The sequence below is a fragment of the Lemur catta genome, chromosome 3, assembly GCF_020740605.2.
Source record: "Lemur catta isolate mLemCat1 chromosome 3, mLemCat1.pri, whole genome shotgun sequence".
Classification (NCBI taxonomy): domain Eukaryota; kingdom Metazoa; phylum Chordata; class Mammalia; order Primates; family Lemuridae; genus Lemur; species Lemur catta.
This window is the reverse complement of record NC_059130.1, coordinates 26,863,681-26,883,697: the sequence shown is the minus strand read 5'-3', so window position 1 is coordinate 26,883,697 and position 20,017 is coordinate 26,863,681. Positions and strand designations below refer to the sequence as shown.

The 20,017-nt window shown below is 46.8% G+C and overlaps 2 protein-coding genes across 2 annotated transcripts; both read right to left on the bottom strand.

The window, feature by feature from the left end:
- Window positions 1–1,682: 1,682 nt before the first annotated feature.
- On the bottom strand, window positions 1,683–2,108 carry LOC123634609 (late cornified envelope protein 1C-like). The gene is made up of 2 exons (XM_045546341.1): window positions 2,024–2,108; window positions 1,683–1,945 (listed from the first exon to the last, which is right to left on the bottom strand). Exons 1-2 carry the CDS (start codon window positions 2,065–2,067, stop codon window positions 1,711–1,713), a joined length of 279 nt encoding a protein of 92 aa, XP_045402297.1. The 5' UTR covers window positions 2,068–2,108; the 3' UTR covers window positions 1,683–1,710.
- A 13,069-nt stretch (window positions 2,109–15,177) lies between these two features.
- On the bottom strand, window positions 15,178–17,127 carry LOC123634608 (keratinocyte proline rich protein). Its single transcript, XM_045546340.1, has 3 exons — window positions 16,837–17,127; window positions 16,499–16,797; window positions 15,178–16,396 (listed from the first exon to the last, which is right to left on the bottom strand). Exons 1-3 carry the CDS (start codon window positions 17,125–17,127, stop codon window positions 15,178–15,180), a joined length of 1,809 nt encoding a protein of 602 aa, XP_045402296.1.
- Between the last annotated feature and the right edge of the window lie 2,890 nt (window positions 17,128–20,017).

The following is a 20,017-nucleotide window of genomic DNA, read 5'->3' as shown; positions in this document are numbered from 1 at the left end:
CTGACAGTTCTTATAACAGTACCCATTCATCAGAACACCGAACAATACAGAGTAACACATGTTCTCCAGGGAGTGAGCCTATGGCAGTCACAGAGTTAGCTGGGGAGACTGCCTTTCCTCCACCAGCCCAGGTGGTGACGCTCTCCTACCATTGGCCTGCGGCCTACAGTGGGGACGAGGGTGCTCAGAGAGGGCATTCTGGATCCTGTCCTGCTGTCTGGACTGCGTTGAGATCCTGGCCTCAAACTGGATGAGAATTGTGGAGAGTTTCCCACCTGTGGGTGGGGGTATCCTGTTAAAGTAACTGAAATGGAGACTAGGCCTGAAGAGTCCCTGAGCAGACAAAGCCAGCCAAGCCTCACAGTGAACTTAACTTTGCTGGATTTCCAAACATAAGGGAACTATAATTTGGGCTATTTCTTGTAAATGCCTATATTAAAGAAAAATGAAACTTAAGACCAACCAATCAGAAACTGCCAAGTAGTTATATGTATATAACTAGGGACTTTCAGGGAAGAAGGAGGGTGATGACTGAGTGAGATATCGTCTATCTCCCTGCCTGCCTCACTGTACTGGGTATTAGGTCACGTTGTTTGACTTGGGACCCTCCCTCCCATATCTGGCCTTGGGATGTCAGGGCTGGGACTGCAGAACACATCCCCCCTGTGCCAGTGGGCTCCCTGACGCCCCTGCCAGTAGGTGGAGCTGCAGAAGCTTTGGAGACTGGCAGAGGGAGGAGGCCATGCTCCCTCCTGTTTGCTTCCTTAGGTTTCTCCAAGTTACCCAACCTTCTCTCATCCCAGCAGGAGCAATTTGTTCCATTGACAACAGTTGGTTCTGATGTGTGGGGTTTCCCACTCTCACAGAACCTGTTTTGTGGGGCCCTCTTAGGACCGGCACCAGCCAGCGCCCCCTCCCTGAAAGCCTGGGTCCCAGCCACACAAGACTGCTCCTCCAAGCTGGGGGCAGAGCCCTGCACTCCTGAGAAGCGCCCCTGTCTTAGAGGCCTGCATTTCAATTCAGGGGACCCCTCCTACAAGTTTCTGCCTCTTGGTAATTGGAGTCTGCCCGTTTTCCTCCCATCTATGGGGTGGTAGTAGTTAAAGCTACTGCCTCCACGAACACTTTTGTCCCCACTGGTCTTTTCAGTTCTCCAATGCCAAGTCAGCAATTCTTTACGTAAACTTCTGTCTGTGGAAGTGACTATAATTTCTGTGTCCTGACTTGCCCCTGGCTGATACACTGAGGGGCAGGTTTTAGCTCTAGTGAGGAGCAGGAGTTGAAGGCCTTGTTGTTCACAAGGACTCTGGGAGTCTTGAAAGCAAACCATGCTACTTCAGGGCTGGGATGCTAAGCGGGGCACAGAGCTGAGACCAGACATGCTCATCCTTTTTGGCACATTTACTAGCAGCAGAAATGCAGTGAGAACAAGATGGTCGGCAGATTATGTTTTATTGTTTCATTCATGAAGGGGACTGCCAAGGACTGCTGGGGAATGGCATAAGAAATATTATTTGGTGTTCTGAGGGCAGCTGCAGAGATGGGGCCAGAGGTCAGAAGATGAGCTTTTGTGAGAGGACACAGATTTCTTAACTCCAGGACAGAGTTTGAGGTCTTCATTAAAATGTCTCAGCTACACAGCCAGGCCCAGGGAAGATGAAGTCACCCCTTTCACGTCTCAAATTCTGCTGTTCTTGGCCAAGGTCCACGTCAGCAGCAGCCTCCAGAGTGCTGGCCGCTCCCCCCTCCACAGCAGCTGGAGCCCCCTGAGGGCTGGCTGCAGCAGCCAGAGCTCTGGGGTTTGTGGCAGTGGGACCTGCGGCGGCGCCTGTGGTGGCTCAGGCAGCAGCCGCCACCCCCAGAGCTGCAGCAGCTGCCACCCCCAGAGCTGGAGCCACAGCAGCCCCCAGAGCTGGAGGAGCCACAGCAGCCCCCAGAGCTGACGCTGCAGCAGGAAGAGACAGGAAGGCACTTAGGGGGACACTTTGGGGGGCATTTTGGGGCAGGGCACTTGGGGGTGCACTTGGGAGGGGGCTGGCACTGCTGCTGGCTCTGCTGGCAGGACATCTCGGCAAGCAGGTGGGCGTTCAGGAGCTGAGGGAGAGGCAAAGAGCAAGTCAGACTCAGGCACAGAGGCCACCCTGCCTGTTCTTGTCCTTTCAGCACCATTTCTAGTCCCTCCATTTTGAAAGTCTTGTGATCAGATACAGGAACATCACCTCTGACATTTTTTATCACTGTTAATAGTTTATCAAGTTCTTCCTTTCACAAAGTCTCATTCCAAACCTCATTGGAGATGTTGAAAAGCAAAGTATAATCTACAAATATGTAAAAAAAAGTTGCTGCTCATTAGAAGCTCCTAAGTATAGGAGAAAAGACCAGGAAATAAATTGGCTTGAGGTCAGCATTCATTCCATCATGTCACCAAGGATTCTGAAAATGTCCAGTGTTGGGACCAGTTTAGCCATGAAAGCCTTTTTAAGGAAATATCAAAAGCATTCTTTCTTGGAAGAATTTCTGACATGTTTTGGTTTTGCAGCATTGTAAAAAACTATAACTGCAAAGGACCTTGGAGTCCATTTGTTCCAACCAAATCAATGTATAAATGAAAAAACTGAAGCCAAAAGAGGTAAATTCTCTGGCCCAGAGCTATTCACTAGCATTTCACAGTTGTCTCTGATTCCCAGTCCATGGCTCCGTGCTTTAAAGAATTATGCCTCCCAGGCCTGTCCCCAGGCATTGTCACAGGCTTCTCGACTCTAGTATGTGCTCAGTTTTCTACCATGGATCGCCTTGTTGGCATCTAACAAGAACCCACAAGCATCTCTAAATGCCAACATCCATAACACATCTTTTATAAAAATGGATATGGCTGTATTTCCAAATTAAACAGCATAATCTAGTGGAAAAGGTTTTTATTCCCTAAAACCAGAGAAACACGCAGCAACTGGAAACAATTTGGTTTCTCTGAAACTGTAGTATACAGCCCCATATATCTTCCCAGTTGCTCAAGATCTCTCCCATGACACCCCACCCCTCACCCTCCTCTTCCCAATTTCCTGTCCCCTCCTTCCTTGCCAATCACAGCCCCAGCCCGGGAGAGCCTGCTGAGCCTCCCCTCCTGCCCTGGGCAGAGCCTCCCTCTGTGGAAGTCCCTGCTCCTGTTCCCAGCGGGCACTTACCTGGTCACAGGCAGCACTGGGTCTGTCAGCTCCTCAGGAGGTGAGTGGATGCAGGTGCTCTGGGGTGAGACCTTTTATCCTGGCCTGGGCTCTGCCCCCAGCTGTGAGACAGGGCCTGGGCATGAGAGGACCCGCCTGGTGACACCCATGTGGGTCCTATGACGGGTGGTGACTGGAGTTCTGCATGTGCTTCCCTTTGTGGGGCTCCAGGCAGCTACTCCCAGCTAGGAACATCACCTATGCCTGCAGTCCTTGGCTGCCTTATTTCCTATGAAAGATGATTCTCTTCATAGTCACACTTATGTATCCTGGTCATGCAACTCCTTCTTTCCTTCCATCCTACATCCTAATTTTCCATCTACACCTTTGGCTTCAGATGACTTGGTGTAAAAATGCGCATATCTGATTAGTGGCTGGGGGTTGTGTGTGCATGAGTGTATAGCATAGTGGTTGAGAAAAGAGGCCTTGGAGACCATAGCATAGTATCCAACTATTTTGAACCTCAGCTTTCTGATATTTTAAATGGAGATAAAGATAGAAATATCTTCTTTGCAGGATTTACAAATTAATTAAGATGGCAAAAGGGAAGTAGCTAAAGTAGTATGAGGCATGTGCTTATAATCAGGAAATGGATGGGTAAATATATATAGTCACAGAGAAATAGACACAGACATGTATTTTTAGTGGACATTGGGAATTTTTAAAGCCACAGATACATTTCAAGGTAGGCAGAGCTTGTTAAAACTAAATGCCATTTTTTTTATCTCTTATTTACCTCAATAAGTTTGGCTTTATGAAAGTAGATGTAGAATGGATATAGGAAAAGGACTAAAGAGAAGCATAGTGCCCTAAATTATAGCATGAGAAGAATTTGCACTTTCCTGGGGCAAATCTGAAGGGAGGAGGTAAAATAAAAATGGGAAAAGTGAAGAGAAGAGCCAATGACGTGAACTGTGACTTGGAGTGGAGTAGATGCTACATGTAAGAACAGACATGTTCAATATTCAATTTGAAATTATTTGCTTTGTTGCAATGTAAAATTCCTGTGTTTAATTTCCCAGTTTTTCATGCTCAAAAATAACCAAATGGGAATTCTAAAAAATACAATATCTGAAAAAATAAATATATTCAAAATGAAATATAATGTTAAAAAATTCATTGGATGGTTTTAGCAGTTCATAAACTAATAGATTAGTGAACTTAAACCTTAATAAATTATTCAAACTGAACTGAAGAGAGGAAAATATTGGAAAAAATGAACAGATAATCAGTGACCCATTGCATAATATCAGTCTAACATCTATGTATTATGCATCTCAGAAAAAGAGAAAAAAATAGAATGGGGAAAAAGTATGTTTTTAAATAAGGGTCAAATTTTTCAAAATGTGATTAAAATATTAACTTGTAAAACCAAGAGGTGAATAAATCCCAATCAGGATAAATACATAGGAAGCACACGAATATAGAAAGAGGATACAAGTCAGTCTTGGAAGACAGGTGAAGCAGTGAGGAATTCCTAAGAAGGGTGTCTAGGAAAGGTTTATTGAGGAGATATGGTAGGATAAAGGATTTAGAGGTGGGGAGACTTAGATCTAGATAGGAGGAGCTAGGAGGAGGAGGGAGTAGGGCTTTATACAGAGAAGAAGTGGTGTGACAGTGATAATATGCACCAGGCAGGGGCTGCAGGAGGTCTCTTGTGAGCTGTAAGTGGTCCAGCCTGACTGGAACGCAGCATGTGTGACAGAGAGCAAGACACAGATAAGGCTGAAAAGAAGACTGGGTGCAGCGTGTGTGTGGTCCATTGTCAGAGCAAGTCATGGGTTTTATTGAATGTTCGCCACAAATTCACTGAAGGCTTTAGTTAAATTTCATTGTTGTTACTTATATGTTTGTTGTTTTAGCAGAGAAAAAATAATCACATTAGCGCTGGATCTTAATACAGAGGAAGACTTTGGATGAGACCCTAGTACCGGAGGACAACAGCCATAAGGAAATGAGTTGAGTAAACACCATTGCCAATAATCCCCCAAATGTTATTACACATTTACACTCCCATATTCACAATTTCCAAATCAAAGAAACCCTAAAAATTGAGTTTTTGTCTGATTGTTGAAAATGCTCATTTGGTAGCAAAAAAAAAACTGACCTGAACTGACAGTGAGCTCACTTCACCTTATTGCAAATATTCATACGTTCTGTTGTAAAAAATATTAATGCCCTTCCCAAGGGGATAAGATTCCTAAAACCATAGGGATGGAGGGTCTGGACTGCCTGCTTTGCCTGCCTAAGAGGTGGTAGAATCCTTGGTTCAAATTTCATGGTGTTGGGAGTGGACATGGCCAATTCTGGAGTTACCTATAGCATTTACTAATAAATTCTATTCACTGTATTATCCTCCTTAAAATAAAATTATGAATTTCAAAAGGCATCTGTTTCCAAGGATCTAGGATGAGTCATTAGAGGAATGAAGAAATCTGACATTTTTCAGGAGTAACAACTTATCTTGACAATCACTACTTTGTCTAAAAGAGCCTCATTATATCAGTCTGTCTGCCCAAATTTTCAGACTTGAACAAGCCTCAGATTCTTCCCATTTTTGTACTGACACCCCACGATTTTCCTGACTAATAAGCATACCCTTGTCCCTAATTCATAATGCACTTTTATATGCTGTGTTTTCTTTAATTATTCTCAACTATTCTATTAATACCATATTCAGTGAGGATCCAGAAGAACAGAAGTGTGGGCATGTTTACTCAAGGCCCTCCTAGGACCCTTGTGCATTTTTGTCTCTTTCTCCTTTTGCCTATTAACCTTATTGACCAGTCATTAATATAATAACTTTTTTTGTGTTAAAATTCTCTATGTTATAATTTTTCAAGACAATGGAATTTCCTGCTTATAATTTTTTCAGGCTGCCACTAGCATTCCATTGCAGACTTGGCAGGACAGTTAGAAAGTGAGTGTGTTGAGCTATTGGACAAATTGCTGAATAATTATGATAATGATAATCACAGATAATCTACTCACAATAGTCATAATAGCCTAGATAACCTGCCCTTCCATAATCACCACACAGCTCCTGAGGGGAACAATAAGAACTCTCTATGGATCCTTAAAGTTGCACTTGCTTGCACATATTTGCATGTATTCGGCCTTATACTATAGAGACTTTTTATTTTTAATGGACAGGAGTTGGTTGCGATGGAGACAAGGGGACAAGATGATTTGCTGTTGAATTGGGAGGGCGCTGAGGGCAAGGCCTGAGCTCCTTTCCCCTAACTCAGTGGCTCTCAATGGTGTTGGTCGGGGGCATGGATTTTGTAACCTTCCACTTCTACCCCCAAACCCAGAAAGAGGCTTTTTGACAATCTGGAGACTTGTTTGGTCATATCAGCTGCTGTCATATAGTGGGTAGAAGCCAGGGATGCTGCTAAACACCCCACAGGGTGGGCCTCCCATAAGAACGAATCATCTGGCCCGAATTATCAGTAGGGCGGAGGTTGAGAAACCCTGCTTTGCTACAGGAGTATTAAGACTACGCTTGTTGGAAACACCTTCTGGACTTTTGATTGCACAAAACAAACTTCTGAAGAATGCTGATGAGATGCTATGGAAATGGTTGATTAATTAATTGATTGCTCAATCCAGCTTTTTTATTCAGGCTGGGTCAAGCTAGGACACCTTTCAATGACTAAGGAACCAATCCCAATGGATCCAAGCCTAAATAATATTTCTGATTGACTGCAAAGCCTCCCATGTCTGGTATTTCCTCTCCCTCTGGCTGACCCAAGGAGCTGTGCTACAGTGAACTGGCTGAGTGGCATCAACACACCGATGCCATTGCTGACGGCTGCTCACCTCACTGTCCTGACCCAGCACTCACTCTGACATCCGGCTTCCTTCCCCCAGGTCTTTCATTTCCTCTAGCCTTGGTTCTTCTGCTCTGCATTTTCCCTAAGCCATTGTCTACCACCAACTCATCCCATCCCTCTCCTCTCTGTAATCCAAGTCCCATCGCTGCTTCAATTCTTTCTCCTTGAAACTCCCTGACTTTTCCTGCTGAACCGTATGTGCCTCCCTTCAGCCTCTGCTCAGGCCTGGCCTCTGTGGCCGACCTCCCCCTTCAAACAGGCAGTCCCCAAGCCAGTCATCTCCTTTCTCTACTTCTCCCTTTTGGGGTGAATATTTCACTGCCAAAAGCAAATGTATTTTCGGTACTTTATAGCTGTGGTCCCCAACCCCTGGCCACTTGAGCTGGGCTGCACAGCAGGAGGTGAGCCACAGCAGCTGAGGGAGCAAAGCTTCATCTGTATTTACAGCAGCTCCCATTGCTGGCTGGCATCACCGCCTGAGCTCCACCTCCTCTCCCTGCCTCCCCACTGTCTGTGGAAAAATTGTCTTCCGTGAAATGGTCACTGGTGCCAAAAAACAAAAAGGTTGAGGACCGCTGCTTTATAGTATACCAAGTATTTTTAAATAACTTATCTCATTTAATCCTCAATGTGACCCAGATGTGTGTACATGTTTTTAGCCACATTTTATAGATGGGGAACTGAGTTCAGGGAAGTCGCCTAAGCGGCGACCTACCACTTAGTGAGTGGAAGAGCTGGCTCGAACCCTGGTCTCACATTGCCTCTCCCATGGGGGTTCCACTGCTGCATGCTGAGGGGGCAGGGCTCTGGGCTCAGTCCCCTCCCTTCTCATGCTGTCTGGGATGCCTGCCAGGTCATCTCCACTGCTAAACTTGTTCTTATTTTTAAAGTGATTTGTGTACTTTGATGTATTACATAATTTTTTAAAAAAGTATACTGTTTATCTGGTTTTATCTGCCAGAATTCAAATTCCTTGAGAACAAAGATCTTTGGCTTTCACTGAGCTATACCAAGCATCCAGATTAGTACCTGGCATATAATAAAATCTCAGTTAATATTTGAGTAAATATTTGTTGAATACATAGATAAATGCATTCCATTTCCAGACAGTTCTATTATTTTATTTCTCTTTACTTCTAGAAAGAATCTTCTTATGGTTTCTATTCATTGAATTTAAACTCAAGTTTTACAAGAAAAAACCTGCTTCTCTTTCTGAATAAAAGAAAACACAAAAAATAATGGAAGATGGCAGCATGCTACTCCTTTCAAAACATACTGTCACTCTTCTTTCCACAGGGAAATAGACCAAATTTTGGAGCAAGATAAGCCTAGGCTTGGATTCCAGCACTCTCAGTTCTTAGATGTGTGACCAAACTAGTTTACCTCTCAAGATTTTGTTTTTTCTAATGTCTGCAAAATGGAGTGAATATTAACACATTTTCAGGTTGTTGTGAGTGTGAAATCCTTCGTTTTCCTAACTCAGGTGGTGGCTGGCACACAGGAGATCACCATCCTCAAGCCTCATGCCCTGACCTGAGCTGACCACAGCGCCCAGGTGTGTGTCGTCTGCGCCAAACAGAACAGCACCATCACACAGCACTATTAAGAACAAGAGTTAGGCCGGGTGCAGTGGCTCAGGCTTGTAATCCTAGCACTCTGGGAGGCCGAGGCAGGTGGATCCTTTGAGCTTAGGAGTTCGAGACCAGCCTGAGTAAGAGCGAGACCCCGTCTCTACTAAAAATAGAAAGAAATTATATGGACAGCTAAAAATATATATATAGAAAAATTAGCTGGGCATGGTGGCACATCCCTGTAGTCCCAGCTACTCAAGAGGCTGAGGCAGAAGGATTGCCTGAGTCCAGGAGTTTGAGGTTTCTGTGAGCTAGGCTGACGCCACGGCACTCTAGCCCGGGGAACAGAGTGAGACTCTGTCTCAAAAAAAAAAAAAAAAAGAACAAGAGTTTATTGCCATTTGGCACAATGTCACCCTTGGCCCCTACTAAGATTTTAATCAGCCAAAATTTCTTCATTCATGCATCTGTACATATACTCACTCATCTTTCCACAAGTGCAGCTGATGTTTAACTTAAATTGAGAACTTTAGGTTTAGCTTAATTACATTTTATTGTATCAGATTAAGTCTGTTCTTCTAACCTATGTTGAATCAGAAGTGTACTCTTCAATTCTCCCTCATAAATTGAAGTCTCCTGAAACTTAGGTTGGTTTCTTTTAAAGTCTCTCTCCAGGGTGTTGATAAAAAGTTCATTTGAGCAGTACTTAGAATACAGTTCTGGGACCAGCAGGAAACTTCCATACAGTGATAGGAACCAGGAAGGATGTTTAATGAATGAACAACTACAACTTCCCCTCCCACCGCCCTGGGCTATCATTAAGTCAGTGATGCTGACAGCATGCCTGCTGTTACCTGTGCCCAGGAGACTCTCCTTTCTCCTCCGTCAGCTAACTCCCACTCATCTGTCATATCTCTGATTTGTAGTTGTCTCCTCTAGACATGGGGCCCATTAAACTGTCCATCCTTTGGGCTTTCATGGTACCTTGTGTCTCCCATGCTGGGCTTACACCATATTAATTGTCTGCCCTGCTGCCATTGTATCTCCACAATCAATCCCAGTTCCTGGCAAATAGGAGAGTCTCAACAGGTAGTTGTCAAATTAATGAATGTGTTGATGCAAGTTGATAAGTGGTTTTCTCCCTGATGGACATAACACTAGAGAATAGAGGAAAGGTGTTGACTCACCTCAGGGTCCCTATGACAAGATGTGGTGAGGAATATGATGGGTAGATTTGGCACAGTTCAGGTTACTCCCAGACTTCTAAACACTTCCAGTTTAGCCTTCCAGATCAGGAACCATCATCTTTTGAAGGAATGATCCAGATGGTCCCTGGTGATGGGAAGCATGTGGGTCATCAAGTCTCACCCTCCCTTCCTGACCAGTCTCAGGCACGGCATGATGATGCTCTGGGGTGTCCCGCATGCCAGAATTCAGGAGTATGCTATGGCCAGGGACTAAGTCTTAGTCACCACCTGGCTATTCTCCTATACAGCAATGAAGTATCCACATGTGCCCTGCCTGTCTTTGGATAACTATTATCTACCTAAGTATTCTAATAGAAGCAGCTGATCTATTCTCTGATGCATGACAGTTCGATTTGCTTATGCATTCAAGGCTATTAGAGCCTGTAGGACAAACTGTGGGATGTGGACTTTCTCTCGGTTAATGTTCAGGAAATGCCTAGGTAAAGGGAAGATATACCATAGCTAGCTGCCATCTCTCAGTAATGGTATCTGTAACACATGCCAGACTCCACCTTACTCAGCCACACACAGAGCCCCATTCTGGCTGTTTTTGGTGGCAGTGAAGTTGGGGATTTAACTGAAAGAAAGAAAGAGACTCCTTCATCTTAAGGTGCTTCTAGACTGAGGAGTGGAAAACTTGACTCCACATACAGGGAAATTACATAAAATTTTGTGGCAGCACAAACAAAATAGTTAACACTCAGCTCCGTTTTCACCACCATGTGCATATCCTACTCATGCTGTGGCCAGATGTGTACAGTTTCAACTCTCCTTCTAGATGTTGAGTAAGCTTGTACATCTGGGTATTAATTATAGGTAGAGTTTTCGCCTCCGACTGATCAGAATTTTCAAATGAATTCTCCTTCTGGGAATTCAAATTAAGTAGGTCTGAGACGGATCCTGGGATTCCATGTCTTTAAGTGAGTTCCCCCGGTATGTTCACTTAATATGGTGCCTGCCATAAGGAGGAGTTGTGAATCTCTGGGAACATCTGTTGCAGTTCCTTCATTCTATAGTGAAGATCCCATGGTGGGAGGTTTAGAAAGAGTAAAAGGATAGAGAATTGCAGAGAGATGTAAGTGGATTCTAAGGTGGGAAGCCTGGTCTTTGAGGCTCTTCCATTCACTTGGATCAATGATACCTCCTGTCTAGAAGCCAGGTCCTCCTTGTTCTGAGGCCACATGATTTGGTGTCAGGCACAGGAGTCTGGCCTGGTGTCTGCCTTATAGTGTTTGTGACTTGGCCAATGTGTGGGTTTTTCTGGGCAATAATAGTCCACCATACTCTGAAACGCAACCTGTGTGCTTCCTAACGTTAGTGTGAGATTCAAAGAGAAGTCCCTCTGGTGAGTTTTTGAGCACCTTGAAGAGCTTGATAAATGGTCTCGTTTGCTCCTTTGAGTCCTCAGCCCTGGTCCTAGAGACAATTTAAGTTTCGTTCAAATGGTTGATGTATAAGAAAAGGGCAGAGAGAAGGAGGCAAGTAATCAGTAAGATGGTGGGTGGTGGGGAGCAGGAGAGATGGCCATCGGGGAAGGGTCATCAGGGCTACTGCCGAAGGAGTACAGGATATTCAAACCATGCTCCTGAGGTCACAGGCCCCATTGCTAAGTGTATTTTAAAAGCCCTGAGCTTCTGAAGCACATAGACAGATATACACAGAAACATAGGCCCACACAGAGAGACATGCAAAACACAGATGCACACACTCCTGTGTGCCCTTTTCCTCTGGGGTGCTTCTCTCCAGCTGTACAGATGCTCCAGGGAAGCACCGGGCCATGGGGTCTTCCTGACTCAGCTCTAGCCTGGCTCACCCAGGCACTCCTCTGTTCTATCATCATCCCATCCCTGTCACATCCAGGCAAATATCTGGATTGGATGATGTTATCCTGGGATCCAGAGTCTACCCCTAGAGGGCAGTGCAGGGCAAAGAACACTGCTCATGCAAGAAAACCCTGTGTGGGGACTGTTCCCTGGGGGAAGTTGGGGCTTCTTAGGAGTGGATTCCATTTTCTTACAGCCAGCTCTGTGTTTTTTCTGTATCTTGAAGGGACGGTCTGCACCTACCACCCGAGGGGTTCACTGTCTAGCAGTGTGTATGAGAGAATGTGGGGGGACACATAACAAAAATCCCTCCCCCATGTGGGGCTTCTAAGCCTCTCCCCACTAGGGGCCTGGTGATGGAAACCTAGGGGTGTTCTGTAGGGCTGATCTGGGCCCTGCCAGGCCCCTGGGGGGATGTGCCATAGAGCAGAGATAGCCCTAGGGCTGCCTAGATTTTAAGAAAGGAGACACATGTGGAAATGATGAAAAGAACCTGTTCAGTGATTGAAGGAATTCCAAGATTGTGTTGGAAAATAATTGGGTAAATACAGGAAAGGTCTCTGGAAGAGGCAGAGACTGTGACTGAGATCAAAGGTGCCATGTGTGGTAGAAAAGAGTGTGGCCTGGGAGTCAGGTCTCGCTGCATGGCTTTGGCAAGTCACTTACATCCTGTGTGCTTAGGTTTCCAGCTCTGCGAAATGGAAGGATAATAATGCCTGCCTGATGGGCTGTTGTGGGAATTAGAGGATGGAGAGAGATAGACATGTGTGATAGACAGATAGATAGAAACATGTGTATACACATATTCATACATACTATATATTCATATATATTCATATTCTATCTGCATAAGGCATTTCACTAAACCAGTAGTGACCAAACGTTACTGAGCATCAGCTACAGATACACCAGAAGGGCCGGTTAAAACACAGCTTTCTGGGCCTCACTTCCAGAATATCTGTTTCATTAGGTCTGGGGTGATGCATTTACATTTCTAACAAGGTCCTAGGTGACACTGATGCTGCTGGTTGGGTACCATACTTTATGAACTAGTGTATTAGGTTGTACACTGATAGCAAACAAAGGTTGTGTATGTCCCTTTTACTGGTGCCTTTCTAGCAGGTCAGCAATGAATATTTGTCAATAAATACATGAATGAATATATTTCACACTAAGGGGCTCAGTTTTTCCTATACAACACAGACTTTTGCTAGATGGTCTCTGGGGTCTCCACCACTGACATTAGAACTAGACCCTTCGGGCAAGGCAAAGGCATACTCAGAGCCAGGCCCTGGGTCTGTGGTTCCCAGCTATGGCTCTGTAGCTACAGGATCCTCTGGGGCATGGCCTCTGAGGTAGCAGGCATTGGCCCAGGTGTCCAGGGACCCAGGCCAGAGCCACCTCCTGCTGTCATCCTCCTAAGAGGAGCCCCTTCATAGTCTACAGACCACTGTGGCCTCAGGGCACCAGATCCCTGAGGAAGGGCTTGTCCTCTGAACACTTACCCTCCCACCCCAAAACCACGTGCATGCATCTTGTCTACAAGGCATAGGAGGAAGAGACACCTCTGTCTTTCCTGCCCCTCAACCCCTACCTCCATGCTGCCAAGACTGCCTATGCCTAAGAAAATTTTGGAGCAATTGAGGAAAGCAGAGTCATGCTCAGACACTTTCCCCTCTTTCTCTGGTTCCAGAGGTAACACGGCTGTGACTGTGGCCCTAGAGCTGGGTGACCTGCCAAATCCCGGCCTGAAGACCTTTACTCTGAGACTGGGGAGCAAGAGTTATCCTCCCTATTCCCTCACTCCCTTTGCCTCTTCCTCCATCCTTTCCAGCAGGAGCCAGGGACACTGACGGGAGATAGAAAACCCACAAGACAGCCCACTTGGTCTAGGCTAAGAAAGGCTTAGAGCATGGGTGCAATAAACCCAAGAGGAAAAGTAACACATTAAAATTAAAACTCACACAACTTCATACCCATTAGGATGGCTATTATCAAAACAAAACAAAACAACAAACTGAAAATAACAAATCTTGTCAAGGATGTGGAGAAACTGGGACTTGTGCACTATTGGTGGGAATGTAAAATGGTGCAGCCACTATGGAAGATAGTATTTCAGTTCCTCAAAAAAATAAAAATAAAATTATTATATGATCCAGCAATCCCACTTCTGGATATCTATCTAAAAGAATTGAAATCAGGGACTCAAGGGGGTATTGCACACCCATGTTCATTGCAGCACTATTTACTATAAGCAAAAAGTGGAAGCAACTCAAGTGTCCATCCATCCACTGATGAATGAATAAACAAAATGTGGTATGCAAATGAAATGGAATATTATTCAGCATTAAAAAGGAGGGAAATTACAGCATATGCTACAATATGGATGAACTGTGAGGACATTATGCTAAGTGAAATAAGCCAATCACAAAAGGACAAAGACTGTGTGGTTGACTTATATGAGCTATCTGGAATAGCCAAATTCATAGAGACAGAAAGTAGAATGGTGGCTGTCAGGGGGAAGAGGGAGTGAGAAATGAGAAGTTATTATTTAATGGGTGCAGAGGTTTAGTCCTGCAAGACAAAGAGTTCTGTGGATGGATGGTGGCGATGGTAGCACAACAACGTGAATGTACTTAATGCCACTGACCTGTTCACTTAAAAGTGGTTAAGATGTTAAATTTTATGGTACATGTATTTTATCACAATTAAAAAAAAACTCAAGTCAGCAAGTCAGGGATGAATAAAAAGCAAGCATGACTCCAGACTCAGACAGCGAGTACATCATGATCTTTATTGTAAAGTGGCCTCCTCTTTTCTCAATTCCTGCAGTTGCCCTTCAGGACAGAATGTGGCTCAAGCTGTCAACCCACAAACCTTGCTAAGAAGCTGCCTTCCCGGGATAGGCACTGAGATTTAAGAATAGTCTGACTCTACTCAGATGGGAGTTTACAATTTAGAGGGGCAGGTAAGGCAGACACACCTAAAAGTGAAATAATTCAAGAGATGTTGCAAGGCTTTTGCCAAGTGGATGGTGTGGAGGATGCAGTGAGTTCTAGGAAGGCACAGGCACCCATGGATGGGGACAAGCAAAGAAGGCTCCAAAGAAAAGGTGAGGAAAGATGGGTTAGATTTCAGATGCTGGGGAGTAGGAGAGAAGTGGTCCAGGCAGAGGGGGAAAGATGAGCCAAAGCTTGGAGGCAGGGACACCTAAGGTATGTCCTAGGGAACACCCAAGATATGCCCTGGTGGCCAGACTGGTCTGGCTAGAACTGAGGATATGTACAGGGGAGGAGTCAGATGTGAGGCTGGAGAGGTGTCTGAGACCCAAGTGTGGATCCTCACATGATGCACAAAGGAGTTTGGACATCACCTCTGGAGCAGGGAGTCTCTAAATGTCCTTGGAGAGACATTGGCAATTGTGGCAGGAAGAGCAACATTTTCAGAGCAGCAGGTGGGGCATCTCAGCCACATTTTCTTCAAAAATAGGCACTCTTGGCCCCAGCAGAGGTATTGCCTTGGTCTCCACACCCCCCCTGACCCTGTGGCTCTGGAAACACATCACCAGGTCCACAGCCAGCACTACTCTCTTGCCCCTGGTTACACCTGGATGGGCTGCAGCCGGGAGCCTCGGTGTCTAGGTGGCGTGGACTGGACTCATGACAGCCTAGGTCTCCTGGGCATGGAATTGGATTTGGGCTGGAGCAAGGGCTGGGATAGTGCCAAGGTTCCCCAAGTGGCTCTGGGGTTGGGCAGGGCGCTGGCAAGGGAATTGGCTCTGGCCGTGGACGAGGCTCTGGGGACTCACAGCGCTGTGGGAATGGTCGTGGCCCTGGAATTTCACACTGCACTGGACGAGGACGTGGAGCTGGACGTGGAGCTGGACGTGGAGCTGGAAGTGGTACTGGAATTGGTGCTGGAAGTGGTGCTGGGCGCAAACAAGGCTCTGACAGTCTCCTTGGTAGAGGGCACGGGCGGGGTTCTGGACTTATGCATCGTTCTGGGCGTGGACGTGGACGTGGAGCAGGAAGTGGATGTCTCTGCAGTGATGGCTCTGGGTATTGGTCAAGACGCCGTGGTGGACAGAAGCTTGGGAGTGGACGTGGCTCTATGCGTGGCCTCAGCTCTGGGCTGGAGGCACTCCAGGAACGTTGTGGGCCACAGCTCTGGGAGCGTCGGATGGGAGGAATTTGAACAGGACACCTCTGTGGGGGAACCTGCCGGGGGCAGCAGGGGGAGGAAATCTCTATTCGGCACTTGGGTCTGCATCTCTGAGAGCAGTTTGAGGTGGGGCCCCGAGGACAGTGGCTGGCAGAGATGGGTTCAGAGCGGCGGGGTGGGGTGCAGTAGTTAGGGTAACCTGCAGAGGATCTTGATGGCACGTAGCTGCTGTAGTAGGGCTCAGAATGTCGTGGTGGGGAACAACTGCGGGGAAAAGGCTCCAGCCGGCGAGAAGGGAGGCATCTGCTGGTGCTCCGAGACCTGCGCTCTGCAGTGAAGCCCCCATAGGAACCTTGGGTCTGGCACTGGGGCACACAAGTGCTAAATGAAGCCCGGGACTGATGCTGAGGGGCGTAGCTGCTGTAGGAAGCCCGTGACTGGAACTGGGGGGCACAGCTACTGTAGGAAGCCCGTGGCTGGAACTGGGGGGCATAGCTGCTGTAGGAAGCCCGTGACTGGAACTGAGGGGCACAGCTACTGTAGGAAGCCCGTGGCTGGAACTGGGGAGCATAGCTGCTGTAGGAAGCCCGTGGCTGGAACTGGGGGACACAGCTGCTGTAGGATGCCCGTGGTTGGAACTGGGGGGTGGATCTGCTGTAGGAACCCTGATACTGGCCCTGGGCAGAGAATCCTCCCTGAGTCTGGCACACTGGGGGACGTTCCACATAAGTCTGGACAGACCGAGAAGCTGCATAGGGTACATAGGTCTGGACTGGGCCTTCCACATAAGCTTCCGTATAACAAACTGGAGAATATTCTACATAGCAAGTCTGAACAGGCTGTGGGGCTTCACATTGCAGGTAGCAAACCTCAGACTGGCCTGGAGCCTGGCACTGAACACAGGAAACTTGAGACTGGGATGGAGCCTGGCCCTTCACCTGGGTGGTCTGGGACTGGCTTGGAGCCTGGCCCTTCACCTGGGTGGTCTGGGACTGGCTTGGAGCCTGGCCCTTCCCCTGCTTGGTCTTAGACTGGCCCTTCACCTTCGTGGTCTGGGACTGGCTTGGAGCCTGGCACGGAGCCTGGCACGGAGCCTGGGAAACTTGAACTGGGCATGGTGCAGGGCACTCCACAATTTGCATCTCACAAGGGGCTTGAACCACCACCTGGTTGTTGGCAAAGGAGGACTCAGCGGGGTGGAAGGAAGAACCCTTGACGCAGCACTGTGGGAGCGGCAGGCAACACTGAATCTGCTGCTGGTCACACATGGTCCTGATGTGGGTGGGTGAGTGGGACCTGAGGGTGGAGAGACCAGAGACAGGAGGGTGAGAGTGGAGATGTGGCCCGGACCTAGGTGAAGGCACTCTGTGACTTCCTGCCTTTCCTCTTCAACCCTCAGCCTTCACCCAAGAATCTATACTACCTTCGCCAGACCCAGGACAAGCCCATTAGACCTGCCCTGGTTCTGCCAAAGGGCCTGACCATGCACAGCTATGGTTACAGGTGTCCAGGATCTTTCCTTGGAGGGTGGAAAAACCAGTGTCCAGAACCAGTGAGTGCTGATGACAAGAGGATGGTACACACTGTCTCACATCCTAAGCGGTAGCAACAGACCTACAGGAAGTAGAGGTGACATCTTGCTCCCAAGGCTGTAGCCCAAAGTGGGTACTCCACTCCCACAGAGGCTTGGATTTCCTCACACACACGCACTGGCAGCACACATATATGTGCAAACATGTAAAAATGTCTATGTGGAAACAAGCACTCAGGCACCATCTGCACTCACATAATGTCAGTTGTTGGGCAGCTCAAACCCAACATTAAATATGTTTTTCGATATACTCAATCTCTTTTAGATGAATTCATTTAAAACCATGCCCATACAAAACACACCAGCCTTGAAAAGGCTCAGGATCACCATGGCAACTTGCCCAGGCAGGTCGCTGTGATTAATCACCTGAAGTGTGACCAACTGCGGGTTTTGGAAATGTTTTCCCCCAGCCCTCTTAGAGGCAAGATGGAGTTATCTCAGACAGGATAATCCAGAAAGTATGAGATTCTAAGTCCCGAGACTGGCATTCAGCTACACTTAAAGATCTATGCAGCAGGAACAATACCAACGTGACCTGAGGGTGCCAGCGTACATTCCAACACCACTTAGCCCAGGAGGAACCAGGGCAGCCGCCCGCCTCTGCCCTCCTCAACTCCGCCTGTTTGTGGACAGGCAGCCAGTGACCAGCACAGCAAGGGGATGGTTTCACAATTGGCTTGTCCCACAAAACACCTCTAAATAAGCTCCAAAAATGCTTCTAAGGAAGGGCAAAGCTTTCCATTTTCCATTTATGGTGAATATCTAAATACATATTCCTCTTCTCACAAGGTGAAAAGTGCGAATGTGTCTTTTCCAGGAAGAGCAGGTCCTAATAGGGAAAATGGTACCTGAGAGTGAGGCCAGGGTTATCGAAGGCAAATACGCTGACTTCACAGCGCTAATTCCTCTCATATACTCTACAGCTATTCTTCTTCTGTCCCCTGAAAGTTCACCGACTTTTCTCCTTAGGCAGACTCACCACCCTTCCTCTGCTCCCAGCTGCTCCCTTCACTGTGCCTCTTCCCCAGGAATCTGGGCACCCCCCGAGCATCACCCCCACCCCAATCCCAGGATCCAGCTCCTAGACTCACCCTCCTTGCAGGCAAGCAGTCATTCAGGCTGGGGCATTTAGGCAGAGGGCTGTCTTTATATAAGGGACTCTGGGTCTGGCTTAGGCCATGAGACAGCCGGCTGGCATCTGCCTGGTCATCACCCAGGGTGGCACTCAGCAGCCAATCCCCTCCCTATATGCCTGCCCGTGCAGTCACCTACAGCGTGTGGGAGTGTCCTGCCTCAGTGTCTAAGCCTCTGGACTATGAAGGGGCAGAGTCTTGTCTTCCTCCTTCTTTGCCCTGTCAGTTTCCTCTCCCTCCCTAGCAGAGCTCACGATGGGAATGATGAGGAGTGGCAAAGGTGTCTTCTCTCCTGAAAGATGATTCTATTCACTAACTTCCTCCTTGCCTCAGATTCTCAGCAGATAGATATGAAATAGGAGAATTTCCTAACTTGAAGCAATTAAAATTACCTTGAAGGTAGAGGCAACTCTATAGAATGGAGAGAACGTGGGATCAGAGCTGAGTCCAACATCCCAGGTCATCTACTTACAGCTACGTAACCTTTATAATCAACCTGAGGATTAATTTACTATTCTAAAAAATGGAGATAATTACATTTTCTTTGCTGATTTTGTGAGGATTAAGGCAATTATTATACACAAAACCATCCATCCAAGAGTGACATTCAAAATATCTAATATCCTGGCCTGGTGTGGTGGCTCAAGCCTGTAATCCTAGCACTTTTGGAGGCCAAGGCAGGAGGATCACTTGAGGGCAGGAGTTCAAGACCACCCTGAACAACATAGTGAGACCCTATCTCCACAAAAAATTAAAAAATTAGCAAGGTGTGGTGGTGCACACCTGTAGTCCCAGCTACTCAGGAGGCTTAGGCAGGAGGATCGCTTGAGCTCCGAAGTTTAAGGTTGCAGTGAGCCATGATGATGCCATTGCACTGTAACCTGGGCAGCAGAGCGAGACTCTGTCTCCTAAAAAAAAAAAAAAATCCACTCAGAGTAAATGCTGACCATAAGCAACAGGCACAGCTGGGTCAATGGGTGCCTACTACACCCCAATCCTGAGCTGAGCAAATTGAAGTCTGCACAGCAAGTACTCAGCTAATGCTAAGGAGTAGACTTTAAGGGCAGCACAAGACAGCTAGTGCTGTGGAATAGTCTTTGACAACAGCACAGTGCAGGGCAGAAGTGATGAACTGGCATCCTGTGTGCCGGATGCAGTCAAAATGGATTTCCCTGTATGTTTCACCTACATAATACTGTAATTAATTGTTAACATTTAGAAATAGAGGAATTTTACTTAAGATTCCAGACATTCAGCTTTTATTCTAAAATAAAAAGATCTGGCATAGGTGAACCTACCTTCCCTCACCCTGATTAACAGGTGCCCACCTTAGATAGGGCATGTATTAATACTTTTCCCTCTGCAATGCTCCATCATCCTTTGCTGCATCTACAATGCAATTCAAAGTGTAAGTTTCCTTGTATTATTTTACTT